Here is a 16,332-nt window from a genome sequence, read left to right as displayed (position 1 = left end):
AGCAAGAAGGCTTCTAGATGAGGTTACAGACAAGCAAGAACGGGAAATTGATTGAATCATTGATTTGGGTCAGTGTAGGTCTCTCAGGTTGGCAGTAAGATGATATGATCAATGGTTTCTAACAATTATCTGACACTTTAGACAAACGAAGGCTTCTAGATGAGGTTACAGACGAGCAAGAACGGGAAATTGATTGAATCACTGATTTGGGTCAGTGTAGGTCTCTCAGGTTGCCTGACACAACGCATGAGAGCGATGCATGTAATCATCCTCCTATTACAGAAAACACTAATGGTTGACATACTTTCCAATTTTATGTGCTACAAATTTTGTCGACATTGATCCAAACAAGTAATGTGCTATTTCTTGCAGGTAGTAATACTGATATACACCAATTCCGATGTTGTTTTATTACTGGAATCCAATGCTCTCCATAAGCTACAAATTCTGTCGACATTGATCCAAACAAGTAATGTGCTATTTCTTGCAGGTAGTAATACTGATATACACCAATTCCGGTGTTGTTGTTTTAGCACTGGCATCCAATGCTCTCCATAAGCTACGAAAATGGCTGATGAGTGACCGGAATCCATCTGGGGAGGTGGGGTTTTTTAGTAGTTGTTTGCTTCCTTTTTATTTCAGCTTGTTTCATTTATTTGTTTGTTTGTTTGTTATACTTATGGGTACATAATTTGCGGCTGTTTTTTATGGAGTAATGATTGAGTAATTAAGAGTTAGTATCTTGTTCCACAGTCTACAACGAGTATTCCACCAGCTAGTGGGATTGTTATGAATAATGACATTGGTGATACAAATCCAGAAGAAGTCGTTGCTTATATAGCTTTGTCTAAGAATGATTCCTATGTTATTTGAGCTTCCGGTGGCAATGTCTCCTTATTCAATATGACATTTAAGGTAACAGAGCCTTTTACCTAAGGACCAGTTTCATTTTTATGTATTTGGTTATATATATATAAGTTCAGTCTTGGTACGTTGTTCTGCTTAGGGGTTTTATTCTCTAATGTTTCACCTGCAACTTTCAAATTATGTGGGTAATGGTGTTCAGTTCAGAATCACTCTACAAGGTTTTTGCCTATTCTTCCTCACAATAGGCTAAGAATTCAAAGGCTCCCAAATTATCTAAATCACTGGTTTCATGGCATCCTAATTAGTGATTCATTGCAGGTCATGACAACTTTCATGCTACCTCCTCCTGCAGCCATTTTTCTGGCTTTCCACCCTTAGGACAATACCTCCTCCTGCAGCCATTTTTCTGGCTTTCCACCCTTAGGACAATAACGTCATTGCAATTGGCATGGAAGATTCATCAATTCATAATATACAATGTTCGAATTGATGAGGTGCTGCCTGTGAATATATCTTTGAATTTAAAATTCTTATCATTTTTCTTCATTGTGCCCTTTTACCAAAAATGACCTTTAAGTGGCATGCAACTTGCTGCAATTTTTAATGGTAAAAACAAAGCTCAAGGGCCACCAAAAGAAAATCACAGGCCTGGCTTTTTCACATGTTTTGGATGTTGGTGTCTTCTGGAGCTGATGCACAGATATCAGCGCCAGGTATGTGGTTTCTTCTATTATTATATAGTCTGACTCCGTAATGTTTAATTAAAGTTTACATAAATTTACCGGGTAGAAATGTTTATGCACTCACAACCACGTCTTTTGGCAGTTATGTCTCTGGGGCATAGATGGATGAGACAAGCGGAAGTCAAAAATTGTACCAGTATAGCCAGGAAGATCATCACCACCAGTTTGGGGATGCAACAGTACAGTTTCATAATGATTAAATTCCCTTGTTGATTGTGCATGAGAGCCTCTGATGCTTCCAAGTTGGAGCGCTTGCGCTATGTAAGTACGGTAAGCAATCTTGAATTCAAACATAAACAGTTATATAATGTCACTTTTCTTCTGTATCTGATTGGATGACCTTTTTACATGGTTGCATTGCAGTGGTCTCCTCATGATTCCCTATCTACTCCTATTTCAAGTGCCATATACTCATGTGTATGCGATCTTCGGTGATGGTGCAGTTGGCGAGCTTCTCTGATGATGCAGTTGGAGTGTTTGATGCAGAAAGCTTGAGGCCTCACTGTCGTATTTGCAGCTTATGCATATTTATCATCGGGAATGACCAGGTAAATGGGCTCTTTCATTCTGTCATGGTTGATGCATCTATCTTTCAGATTTGGTATGATTTAATTTATTGTTCAAGGCATATTATGATTTAATTTATTATTTGGGTTATTTATGCTGCAGTATATCCTCTAATCGTTGCATCACATCCATCCGAACCGAATCAATTTGCTATTGGAATGACAGATGGGAAATGGGGTGTTACACCCTCCCCCAGATAATGCAACTGTCGGATCAAATCCAACATTAAGTAACCAAGGTTCGGAATCACCCTCAAGGTTGGTAGTTCAATGGCAACATAAGAACAAGTGTCTACCGACTCTTTATTTACAAGAGTACTATGAATAATGGTAGCGTATTGTCAGTGAAATGTCTCACTTGTGTTCCAGTTTATAGGCGTTCCATCAAGATTGTAATATTCATCAGATATTGTTCAGAGCTATAGATGGAGGTTAAGCACTGCCTTCTCTCGGGCCCGGGCCCAGGCCCGCAACAAACAACCAATTCTACACACCAATTTCCCCTTGTACCAATTTCCAGGGGAAAGGCAGGTATTTGTTTTGGATAAAACGATAAGGAATCAAATTTGTGTTTGAGGTTGAATGCTGCACGCTTTATCTTTTTCAGAGATGGACAGCTGAAAGGAACGCGCATGAGCCCATTAGCGACTTTCCAGCCACGCGTCAGCACATGGACCGAATTTAACGGCGACTCTGAACAGTTGGTCAATAAGTTGGGTTTTGGATTTTAGCGTATTGTCAGTGAAATGTTTCACTTGTGTTCCAGTTTATAGGCGTTCCATCAAGATTGTAATATTCATCAGATATTGTTCAGAGCTATAGATGGAGGTTAAGCAACTGTAAATCATACCTAAATGAGTATCTAGGTGCAATAAGCAACTGTAAATCATACCTAAATGAGTATCTAGGTGCAATCGTGGTCACTATAATTTTTCTAGGTCGTGTAAAAATTGAAAGCCTGTTTCTCAGTTTCTATTTTGAAACCTTTCTTCTTACCACGACTATTTTTCATATGCTCATGTGCATTCAGACAAAACCTGGTTTATGAGTATTTTTCATAGGCTCATGTGCATTCATACAAACCTGATTTATGTGTATTTTTCATATTATATTTATTAACTCAATCAACTTTTTTGGGTTGAATACTATTGAAACTAAGATTGAAGTAATTCAACTGAGAAAACATTAATTCTGCAATTGATTCAACGAACACTCTTTGAATACTATTGAAACTAAGATTGAAGTAATTCAACTGAGAAAACATTAATTCTGCAATTGATTCAACGAACATTCTTTCTTGTTTGATGATGACTATTGTTTAAACATTGATATCTAGTGAAAGCAGTTGATGATGGGATACTGCTCTTATTTATCATTGCTGCAGCCTTGTGTTTTCATGGACTTGTTGTTCTGTATTATATGTTTATTTTTCGTGGTATGTTATTAGGCAAATTAGATAAAAGTATAAAAAAATTCTGGTATGTTATTAGGCACATGTTGAAAATGCTGGACATGGACATTGATATCTACTGAAAGCAGTTGATGGGATACTGATCATATGATCATTGCCTTTGTGTTTTGATGGACTTGTTGTTCTGTATTATATTTTGATGGGCTGTTCTGTCTTATATATTTATTTTTCTTGGTATGTTATTAGGAAAATTAGATAGAAGTATAAAAATAATCTTTAATCATTAAATTCATACCAAAAGTTGAAAATCTTGGACTAAGGACTAGAGTATTTCTTGGTATGTTATTAGGCAAATAAAAATAAGTTCAATCATTAAATTCATACCAAAAGTTGAAAATCCTGGACTAAGGACTTGAGTCTATAGATATCTAAGTGCTTGAATCTATATCTATCTATATATCTATAGTAAACACTAGAGCAATGCCTATCTAGCAGGCTCTTCTAAAAAAAAATATTAGGCTCTTTAAAAAACAATTATCCATGAGCAGCATCGATTGGGCTAAAAACAAGTATCCATGATATCCATGAGGAGCATCGACTTGGCTACTTGATGGAGTTGAATCATCTTCATCTTCATCACATATCCATGAGGAGCTTCTTGGCCATGATTATTGTTTAAACATATTGATACAGATATTTTTGAAATTCTAGGTTGGCAAGCTTCTTGGCCATGATTTTTGTTTAAACATATTGATACAGATCTTTTAGTTGATGGAACACTGCTTCTAATTTCCTATTTTTTCATTGCTGCCTTTGTTATTGTTTTTGATGGAGAGATTCTTCCCTTGGAAGTTGTAATATTAAAATTTTTGGATAGAAGCTTGATAGGAGGCTTCATTTTTTCCATTGGTAGCTGTCCAAGGTTTTAAGCTATTTACAATGATTATTGTTTAAACATATTGATACAATATTTTTGAAATTCTAGGTTGGCAAGCTTCCTGGCCATGGTTTTTGTTTAAACATATTGATACAGATATCTTTCAGTTGATGGAACACTGCTTCTAATTTCCTATTTTTTCATTGCTGCCTTTGTCATTGTTTTTGATGGAGAGATCCTTCCCTGGGAAGTTGTAATATTAAAATTTTTGGATATAAGCTTGATAGGAGGCTTCATTTATGCCATTGGTAGCTGCCCAAGGTTTTAAGCTATTTACCAGACTTAGTATGTTTATAGCGCTCGTAAATGACAAGACAGCGCCTGTAACTATGCTGCTTTAATAACATGGAGAGAATATAGCGCTTGCAACTATCTACGAATGCTAGTTGCTTTAATAACATGGACAGAATATAGTTTATTGTAATTTAGCAGATTAAAATCGTTTTTTCGCTGGTAAGCAATTCAATAAGGTCATTGCTAGAATATGCTCTTCTACTCTGTTAAGCTCTGCTTTACAGCATACACAACTCACTTTTGCCCAATGGAAATAATGTTTCTTTCACACACTCCAAGTGGAAATGGAAATAACGCTGAAATAATGTAAGTCCTCATTCACCCTTTAGTGGATGCCCTTACAAGTTTTTACGCGTAATCTTAATTGTTTTTGGGCACTTTTATCGAGAAACTGAATGGTAGGTGTTCGGTGTATTTGCCTTTTTAGTGATGGAAATTGATTACCAGGAAAGCTAAAACGCTGGAACCAGGGAAGTTATATGGTGTGAATGGCATTTTTGTCGATATTTCATGATTGTATACACCTGGAAAACCATCACACCGTATAACTGGACATGTAATGATAGATAATACATAATAAAAGTGACTTGGGAAACAAATTATATCGTGATTATGTACTCTTGGAATTATGAAAATATATTCCTATTCCTATTCATAGTTATTTGAACAAACACAATTGTAAAAGCGATTTTCGTATTAATGATATTATTATTATTTTTAATTCAAAAATGAAATAAAATAATTTATAAATAATATTTCAAGGCCCAAGGCCCATAATCTTGATTGATGAAACGTTGATTACTTGTTGATAGTGTTTAATAAGAAATTGTAAATCAAATGATCATGAATTAAACTCATAATTAATTTACATTGATTTTCATTTTATTAAGAAATTATTCATAAATCAATGTTATAAACTTATATTTAATTTACATTGATATTCATTTTATTAAGAAATTATTCATAAATCAATGTTTTAAACTAATATTTAATTTACATTGATTTTCGTTTCATCAAAATATTATTTATAACCTTGAAATCAAATAATTTGGAATTTACATTGATTTTCATTTTATTAAGAAATTATTCATAAATCAATGCTTTAAACTCATATTTAATTTACATTGTTTTTCATTTCATTGAGATATTATTTATAACCTTGAAATAGAATAATTTGGAATTTACATTGATTTTTATTTCATTGAGATATTATTTATAACCTTAAAATAAAATGATTTGTAAATAACGTTTCCAAGACGCATAATCTTGATTGATGAAACTAAAATAATTTGTAAATAATATTTCCAAGACGCTAAATCTTGATTGATGAAACTTACTTATTGATAGCATTTAACAATAAATTCTTCTAAATATATAGAAAAGAAAAAAAGAAAAACTAAATTGCATGAGTATATATCAAATGATCATGATTTAATGCTTTAAACTCATATTTAATTTACATTGATTTTCATTTTATTGAGAAATTATTCATAAATCACACAAGGACTTATTCATATTCATAACCTTTAAACTCATATTTAATTTACATTGATTTTCATTTCATTGAGATATTATTTATAACCTTTAGACACTCAACTTATTCATATTCATAACCCTTAGACACAAAGGTTTTTTTTCATGAAAACAAAATATCCAGATGATTTAATTTACATTGATTTTCATTTTATTGAGAAATTATTCATAAATCACACAAGGACTTATTCATATTCATAACTTTTAAACTCATATTTAATTTACATTGATTTTCATTTCATTGAGATATTATTTATAACCTTTAGACACTCAGACTTATTCATATTCATAACCCTTAGACTTTTTCATGAAAACAAAATATCCAGATGAGAGATGAGAGTTGAGTTGTGGCATTGTTCTTAGTCACCCTTTAGTGGATGCTCTTAGAGGTTTAGACACAATTATCTTAGTTGATTACTTATTTAATGTTACGCTCTCATTGGCATTGATTTTCATTTCATGGGGATATTATTCATAACTCTCAGAGGGAGGAACTTCTTTTTCATGAAAACAACATATCCATGTTCTTTTAAATGAAAACACATATCCGTGTAAGTTTTAGAGTGTTGAGAGTGCAGTTGTGCCTAATTTTTATTAGGCAAAAAAATTGTGAAGATAGACAAGATAGATGCTTATAGAAATTGGAAAACTTGATTTAAAGACCATGTTTCAATGCAAGGAAGGGATTACAAACACAAGGGATAGAACAACACAATAAAAAAGATAAAATCATCATGTTTACTTTCGTATTGTGCAGGCACATTTTTCCATTATGTAACGAATGGTTTTTAAAAACTGTTTGTTTTTCTACATTATATTTAAATATAACATTGAACATCTATATAGAGAAATTGAGGTATGTGTAAGGAACTATGTGAGCCTTAGTGCTAATTACATGCCATGAATTTCAGTTATCTTAACAAAAATTCACAAAAGGTTATTGAATGTGAAGGGTATGTTTTGTTGGAATACATAGGTGTATTTTGAATGTCTCTCCAATGAGAGGCCAACTTGTTTAAAGTATGAGCATTGAAAGATATTGATTATGTACTCTAAATGTCCTTTTGATGAGAGTTCAACTTGTTTGAAGAATGGACATGAAAAGGTTGAACAGCTCAAGCAAATTGACAAGCAATCCAACTAATAAATTGAAGAGGATGCAACAAATGTGCAATTATTATTGTTGAGAAGATAAAACATAAAAAGGGGAACTACTAGTTCTTGCACCTAGATAAATCCACAAGTCAACATTAACAAGGATTTAACATTGGCACTAGCCCCTAAGATTGATCCAATTAATCAATAGATGGACCTTGTGGAATAGTTGTGAAGAAGACTACAATGTCAACAATTGCCAATTTATTATATTAACTTGTTTTATTATGAGTTATCTTAAATAAATATTACAAGCTTTATTAGTATGGCATTAGTTATTACAAGCTTTATTAGTATGGCATTAGTTAAAGGAATGCTACAAATGATGAGATCATCAAACTCACTCTCAATGATGACATTAGTTAAATTGGGCTAAGGTGAGTTAAATATGTAGTAAAGTGTAATTGATTGAAATTTCAGAAATGACAAAATCAAATAGGTAAAGGAATGCTAAGAATGAAAGGGTACTTCAAAGTCACTCTCAAGGATGGCATTAGTTGAATTGGGGTAAGACAACTGAGAGAGTGATTTAAAATAATTAATTACACCACCAAAGGATGGAATTAATTGAATTGGGGTAATGTGAGTTAAATATGCATTAAGGTGTAATTGACAACTGAGAGAGTGATTTAAAGAATCAATTACAACACCAGTTGCCTCATTTGGACTCATGTCTAATGTGCCAATTAGAGCATCATTAGAGGAAAAGTTACCAAAAGGGCATGCAAATATCACATATATTGTGCCAATTAGAGGAAACGTTACCATCCAAAGGACATGCAAATATCACATATTCACTGCATTGATGGCATAAGGACTACTTAACATCAAGTGAACATAAGCCACTAAATTGCAACAATTTTATATTAGATTTTCACAATTAGTTTTGGTTGCATGGTTCATAATAATATTGTATCTTGCAGTGGATTAGAATGCTTCTTGAAATGAATTAAATTAACATTGTACATTATATTACTAGACTTAAAATATATTGTATCTAGCAATGGATTAGAATGCTTGTTGAAATGAACTATCAAGTCAACATTGTACATTATACCACTAGACTTAAAATTGAAGTAAGATTAGACAAAAATGGACATTTCAATTACTGTTGATATTTTAATAGTAAATATGCATATTGATGTTTTATAATCAACCTATGCAATTTATAAATGCATTTCAAATTTTCATTTCAAACTTTTATCATAAATTGAAAAGGGTTTGTTGCAAATTGAAAAATGCTTAATATAATCAAATGAAAAGTACTTATTAATGCATTTCAAATTGTCATTTCAAACTTTTATCATAAATTGAAAAGGGTTTGTTGCAAATTGAAAAATGCTTAATATAATCAAATGAAAAGTACTAATACATTAAAATGACATTGAAAATAATTGGATCAAATAGATGAATACCAAAATTATGTCTCTGTAATATTTGGTTTTATTATTTTTTATTTATCAAAATATTGAAAAATAAATGGTTGAAAAGCCAAAATCGTAAAGGAAAAGATAATTGAAACTTAAAGCGAAGTTTAAACAATGAATAAAATGAATAATTAAAAGTAACAAATAATTTCAGTGAATTAGTTTAATTGGCGTTTAATTGGCTTGAATGAATTATTTCAAGGGTGCAATTTATGATGAAGTATTGAATTATATTCTCATTGAAATTATAGGCTACATCTAAAAACACACATACATTAAATAACATCTAACATGAATCATTTTTTTATTCACTAGGAAATATTGAAGGTTTTCATCATTCAATTGCACATGTTCCATGTACATGAAATATTGAAGGTTTTCATCATTCAATTGCACATGTTCCATGTACATGAATTTTAAATGAATGAATTGTCGTGGTATGCTTTTTTTAATTTTTAAATAAATTTTATTTTTTAATATCACTACCACAATGCCCTCTTTAGGAAAAAATATCTAAAAATTATTGCTTCATTCACCATGCTTTCACAATATTGCATCATATACTATTTTCAGAATTATTGTGTCAAAATTATTGTGTTTAGCCAACCACAACCTATCAATTTGTTTGTTGGGTTACTAATGTAATGCCTTACCATGTTGGGAATGGGTTATTTATTAACAATCACTAACACAAACCTTCTTTAACACAAACAACAAGATGAAGTAGCATTATGACATAAACCTTGTGAAATATTAAGAAATGTGATCTTCTCAGGTGATTGTTATACCATCAATCGAGTAGATTTTCAACATGAATGTGGATTAAATGATGATGGTGAAAAAATATTGAACGAGTTAATGCTTTATTGGTGCAAGAAATATGGCTAGATGGTGGATCAACTGCACATAATTCCTCTATTGCAATGTCCTTCAAAGTCGTGACCGTATGATGTGAAAATTTGATAAGCATCCATGTGATTCATGAGTATGTGAATAATGTCCGTGTTGGCCTTGCCAAGACACACTTTGAGGATCTTAGAATAATCATTTTTTTCCTTTGTTTGTGGTGTGTATATATATTTTTCCCCTACATGCCTTTGTGCATGTAGGAGAGTTCTAACTTGGATCTTGTATATTTGGATATCCCTTCTACTTTCTAGAGGGCCATTCTCTAACTAGCCTCTCCTCCATTTCTGAGGAGAATGGGGATGGGCATGGTCCTATGCCCACACTGCCCAATCTCATCTCATGAATTTCTGTCAGACGATGGTAACTCAATTGGTTTGCCTAAATACTCTTATGATCAATTACTTCTATTCTACTCTTAAAAATCCACTCACAAATATTATTGGTTGTCTTCCTCCATCTTCACTAGATCATTTCTCACAAATATTATTGGTTGTCTTCCTCCATCTTCACTAGATCATTTTTTTTCTCAACACTATACATTTTGAGAGAGGAAAGCTTTTAACTTTATGATTCTTTAATAAAAAGAATGATTCTTTTTCATATGGAGCATTATATACTATTGGAGTTGCTTATAAATTTCAAACTTAACAATGTTCTTCCCATGGAATATGGTGAGATCATGTAAACACCTTCTATCTAAACCATATCTAAACCATAAAAAATTGATGCATCTAAACCATAAAAAATTGATGCACCAACTCTATGTGAAAATTGAACTTCTCCTTAAATTATCCAAACTTTTTATTTATTTTTAATTAGTATATAACTTAAATAAATAAAAGCATCTTAACTTTTTATATCTAGATACCAGTGTTTCGGATTAATCACATAGTTAGAATTTTTTTGTCTAGATACCAGTGTTTCGGATTAATCACATAGTTAGAGTTTTTTTGACATTTAAACAAACTAATGTTTTTATATCTATTTTAAATTAATAAAAAATAATAATAATAACTTATAAAGTAATGTATCTAATCTATCTGAATTTCAACCCTACTTACATTTACATAAAACAATTAAGATAAAACAATTAAGGTTTTAAGATTAATATTTAGAATTTAACATATATAAAATTGAAATTTGAACTCTATCAGTACATGAACATGTAGCTCATGAAAACCAAAATACAAATATAAAGTTATTTTAACATTCATTCCCCATGAAAACAGTGCGTCTGTTCTGGTGGTTGCTAGTCTCACACTGCTTATGGAGGCATTGCTGTTGTGGTGGTTGCTCCTCCCGGATCGCAATCCAACCCACATGCTCTTGGCTCCAGCTTTGTCGGATGTTCAATTGAATGGGTGAGGTATAATAAATGTTTAATAAATAAGTTTTTACAGAGCAGTCACTGAAAGGGAAAATATGAGTTCTAATTTATTTCAAAATAAATTGAACCCCAGTCAGATTATTGTCAGATGCATCAAATTCCTCCAACTTCGGCAGTCTGGTGAAAAAGCCTAGCCTCTGGAGATGGCGCCAGTAAGATGATTGTTATAGTCCCGTAAATATCTCAGATTTTTCAGGACTATTTCCTCAATTTCCCATGGAATCTTTCCTTGCAATCCCGAAGAATCCAAGTATAAAATTCGCAGCTGACTGAAATTGTCACAGTATTTGCCTTGATTGTCTCAACACTCCAAAGATTTCCGATAGGCGAAGGAATAGTAACACTCAGATCATTTATATCTTATCAAGAGCGTACTCAGGCTTACCAGATTACCAAGTTCAATAGGAATAAAACCAGAAGGCTGACGAGATTACCCAGATCTGGAGAAATAAAACCAGAAATTGGTTGTTTCTGATATTCAGAATGGTAAGAACGCTGCAGTTCCAGACATCCGGAGCGATGAAAGGCGCGAACAAATTGATGGCGATAAGTTCTCCGGCGGAAAAATGATGTTCCTTTTGTGCAGAACAGAAGTTCTCCGGCGAGTTTTTTGGCAGATAGATGAGGTTTTCTTCAGCGAATAAGTTATCCGGCAGGTATTATCAGAGAAGTTATCAGCCAATAACTTATAAGTTATCAGCTAATAAGTTATAGTTTATAGGTTATAAGATGATCGATTATCAACGATAAGTTATCAGCTAAGAAGTTATAAAATGTGGGTTATGGACGATAAGTTATCAGCTGATAGATTATCAGTTTTTAAGTTATCAGACGATAACTTATCTTCTGATACCTTATCAGCGAAGAAGTTATCAGATATAGGTTATCAGCAATAACTTATCAATGATAAATTATCAGCTAATAAGTTCTCCAATGATAACTTATCTGTTAATAGGTTATCAGCAAATAAGTATAGATGACTTATCAGATGATAAATTATTAGCTAATAAGTTATCAGTTTATACGTTATCAGATGATAAGTTATCTTCTGATAGGTTATTTGATAAGTTATCAGTATATAAGTTATCTTCTGATAGGTTATTCAATAACTTATCAGTTTATAAGTTATCATATGATAAGTTATATTCTGATAGGTTATCTTATCGGATGATAAGTTATCTTCTGATATGTTATCTCAGATAAGTTATCAGTTTATAAGCCATCAGGTATAAGTCATCAGTTTATAAGCTATCGGGTGATAAGTCCTTAGCTGATAGGTTATCATCCCATAAGTACTCAGTTTATAAGCTATCAGATGATAAGTTATAGCTAATAAGTTATCAGTTTATAAGTTCAGCTGATAGGTTATAGCTAATAAGTTATCAGTTTATAAGTTCTCAGTTCTCGTCCCTTTCGACTTATCATCTGACTATTTAGCTGATAACTTATGTGATGATCGGTTACCTGCGGAAACTTATCTTACCTTACAGCAATAACGTATCTTACAATACCTCATTTATCCGCCAAATAACTTGGGACAGGCAAGCTGCTGGTCGACGAAGAGACCGACCTTCTCAATGGCGGAAGCCTCGGCAAACAAGCGGCCATCCACCAAATGGCTCACCAGGTGGCCGAGAAGGACATGGCGGAAATTGCTGGGCGCAGCTCGTTTCCGAAGGACATGGCGGAAATCGCTGGGCGCAGCCGCCTGCACAAATTTACACCGCCGCTGCCTGCCGGAGCGGATTCCACTTGTGCCACAGCTACGGAAGTCCTCCGCCCTATCGAATCTCCTCTGCACCATGCCGCCACAGCGGGAGGGTTGGGCAACTCTTCAAATTTGCATTACCATTATCCTTCTGCTCGACGTCCTCTCCTTGGATTCGACGGTTGTTGCAGGTACTGCTGACCTGCTCGACTCTAACCATTCCATGCCGACAAACGAAGTGGCAGCTCAGCCGAACCCCAGCAGGGTTTTAACTTCAAACACGGGAATTCGAAAGTGATTTTGTATTGATTCTGTATTTGTAAACTAAAAAAGATAACCTCTGAAGTTTTCAGTGAAGTTCAAAGTTTCCATGGCTCTGTTCTTGTAAGTTTTCAATGAAGTTCAAAGTTACAACGGAGCTGTTGTTAAATGCACTAATCTAACTCCCTATTTCCTCTAGTGGATAGTAGAGAGATGGGTAGAAAAACATACGAAAGAACCAGTGAATCAAATATTGAAATCTTCGAATCACCTATTTTGAGTTTCCCTAGAGATTTACCTAACTCATTAAAGCGGGTGGGGTGTGGAGTCGGGTGCGGTGGGAGAAGGGTGTGGTTACTCTGTGTACGGAAGTAAAAGATAGGTTTTTGCCCGCCCAATCGCCCACCAACCAGCCAATAGCCTCTTTATAACATCTTTATCGCTAAACCATATTCACCTCAATGAAGATACATTCTTCACACCCCCGACCAACCAACTCAGTGCAATGGATAGAAAAGTAAAGCGTGGCAAGCTTGTGAAAAACTACCAAGTGGCGCCCATCCAACACCTGAGATCAAAGGGTTGCATCCATCAACGCCCCACATCAGAGGGTTGAGACGTTGCCAAGTGGCATTCATTCGACATCCCATATTAGAGGGCCAAAGTTGCTAAGTGGCATCCATTCAATGCCCCACATAGGAGGGCTAGACACTACCAAGTGGTATCCATTCAATGCCCCATATCGAAGGGCTAGACACTACCAAGTGGTGTCCATTCGACGCCCCAGATCGAAGGGCTAGACACTACAAAGTGGCATCCATTCAATGCCCCAAATCAAAGGGCTAGACACTACCAAGTGGCACCCATACAATACCCAGATCCAATACTTGGCAGCTTGTAGGCCCTCCGATCTGGGTATTGGACAGGTGCCACTTGATTTGGGGCATTGAATGGATGCCACTTGGTAGTGTCTAGCCCTTCGATCTGGGGCGTCGGATTTGGGGCCCTTGATTAGAGTGTTGAGACGTTGCCAAGTGGCATTCATTCGACATCCCATATTGGAGGGCAGAGTTGCTAAGTGGCACCCATTCAATGCCCCAAATAGGAGGGCTAGACACTACCAAGTGGTATCCATTCAATGCTCCAGATCGAAGGGCTAGACACTACCGAGTGGTGTCCATTCGATGCCCCAGATCGAAGCGCTAGACACTACCAAGTGGCGTCCATTCAATGCCCCAAATTAGAGGGCTAGACACTACCAAGTGGCACCCATACAATACCCAGATCCAATACTTGCTAGCTTGTAGGCCCTCCGATCTGGGTATTGGACAGGTGCCACTTGATTTGGGGCATTGAATGGACGCCACTTGGCAACATCTAGCCCTCCGATTCGGAGCGTTGAATGGATGCCACTTGGCAACATCTATCCCTCCGATCCAAGGCATCGAATGGATGCCACTTGGCAACTGTGATCTGTGCATTGGATTGGCACCACTTTGCAACACCATAGTGCTCCAATCTAAGCATTTGATGGCTACCACTTGCAGTGTCCAGTGCTCTGATTTGTGCGTTGGATTGGCGACACTTCACAGTGTTCTATCCCTCAGCGTTGGATTGGTGCCACTTGGTAGCATCTCAACCCTCGGATCTATGCGTTGGATGGGCACCAATTGGAAGTGTCTTGTCCCTTGGATCTGGGGTGTGGATGGGTGACACTTGGCAGTGTCTCAACCCTGTGATTTGTATGTTGGATGGTCACCACTTGGCAGCATCTCAGCCTTGCAATTTGTACGTTGGATGGGTGCCACTTGGAAGCATCTCATCCTTGCGATCTGGGTCATTTGATGGGCACTGCATGGCAGCGTCTTAGCGTTATGATCTATGTATTGGATTAGTGCCACTTGGTAGCAGCTTAGCACTTTGATTTGTGCATCAAATGGGTGCCACTTTGCAGCGTCTCATTCCTTCGCTCTGTGCATTGGATGGCCACCACTTGGCAGTGTCACAGAGCTCTGATCTGTTTCATTGGATGGCCACCACTTGGTAGAGTCTCAGTGCTCTAATTTATGTGTTGGTCAAATGCCAGTTGGCAGCGTCTCATACCTCTAATATGTGCATTGGATTGGCACCACTTGGTAGTGTTTTAGCCCTCAAATCTATGTGTTTGATAACCACAAGATGGGAGTGTCTCAACCCTCTGACCTATGCATTAGATGGGAGTCACTTGGCAGTTTCTCATCCCTCAAATATAGGGCATCGGATGGATGCCATTTGGTAGCGTCTCAGCCCAGCGATTTGTAGCATTGGATTGGCGCCACTTGGTAGCATCTCAACGCTCTTATCTGTGTTGGATTGGCACGTCTGATCTGTGCATTGGATGGGGCCACTAGGGAACATCTCAAATCTATGCATTGAATGGGAGCCACTTGGCAGTGTATCAGCCCTCGAATTTGTGTGTTTGATCAATGCCACTTGGAAAATTCTCAAAGCTCTGATCTATTTCGTTGGATGGATACCACTTGCAAGTGTCAACCAGGGTTGCGAGGAAGTGACTCCCCCTTTCGAATCTCTCTCAAAGCGTGCTCCGAGTGGGAGTGAATTGCTCCCTGATTTTTTCACAAAAGTTTTGTCACAAAGATGTTCCAAATGCGATATTTTTTCAAAGAAACAAGAGTTGTGCAATAGTTGGTGGATAATGGTTGCACAGAAACAAGGGTTGTCATAGTGGGAGAAATTAGAATTTTAAATCTCACTCAAAATACAACAGAGTTATTAGTTTTTCATGATTTCAAGATTGGGGGGATTGCAATGTTTCCATTGGATTTTGCCATGTATTAGAGTATGGGACTCATATTTAATCATGAGCACCAAGCCCTCTATGCACCTTGATGTTAGTGACATTGGTTGTCGAACTCCTCTATCATGACCCTACTAAAAATGTACACATCACTCAAACAAAATCTTGACTTGACACGCTACATTTTTTCTATGTTATGATAATTTTTTATAGGGTGGTATTAATGACAAAGATCCGAAGATAGGAAATGATTTTTGATGATATGTAGCTATTTATTGTAGCATGATTTTTTTGGATGCTAGAGGCTATGTAGAGCCTATTTGTTGATGTATTTTCG

The 16,332-nt window shown here is 35.5% G+C and overlaps 1 protein-coding gene across 4 annotated transcripts; it reads left to right on the top strand.

The window, feature by feature from the left end:
• The first annotated feature begins 159 nt into the window (after positions 1 to 159).
• On the top strand, positions 160 to 3,345 carry LOC149200256 (protein TOPLESS-RELATED PROTEIN 2-like). Of its 4 annotated transcripts, XR_016253811.1 has the most exons (6): positions 444 to 601; positions 754 to 1,580; positions 1,693 to 1,880; positions 1,974 to 2,158; positions 2,280 to 3,042; positions 3,085 to 3,345. XR_016253811.1 is itself a non-coding variant. In XM_089402645.1 (5 exons), exons 2-4 carry the CDS (start codon positions 1,830 to 1,832, stop codon positions 2,289 to 2,291), a joined length of 168 nt encoding a protein of 55 aa, XP_089258771.1. In that variant the 5' UTR covers positions 1,196 to 1,580; positions 1,693 to 1,829; the 3' UTR covers positions 2,292 to 3,042; positions 3,085 to 3,345. The 4 variants fall into 4 exon arrangements, 3 of the variants coding, with proteins under 3 accessions (XP_089258768.1, XP_089258769.1, XP_089258771.1); XM_089402645.1 differs by lacking the exon at positions 444 to 601 and having other exon boundaries at positions 1,196 to 1,580; positions 2,054 to 2,158; XM_089402642.1 differs by lacking the exons at positions 1,693 to 1,880; positions 1,974 to 2,158; positions 2,280 to 3,042; positions 3,085 to 3,345 and adding an exon at positions 160 to 294 and having other exon boundaries at positions 491 to 601; positions 754 to 915; positions 1,266 to 1,568.
• The last annotated feature ends 12,987 nt before the right edge of the window (positions 3,346 to 16,332 follow it).

The sequence above is a fragment of the Pinus tabuliformis genome, chromosome 2_1 (assembly GCF_031772625.1).
Source record: "Pinus tabuliformis cultivar Carrire ecotype Pingquan chromosome 2_1, CPIR1, whole genome shotgun sequence".
Taxonomy (NCBI): domain Eukaryota; kingdom Viridiplantae; phylum Streptophyta; class Pinopsida; order Pinales; family Pinaceae; genus Pinus; species Pinus tabuliformis.
Note: the sequence above shows the minus strand (reverse complement) of the source record. Positions and strands in the feature narration are given on the sequence as shown.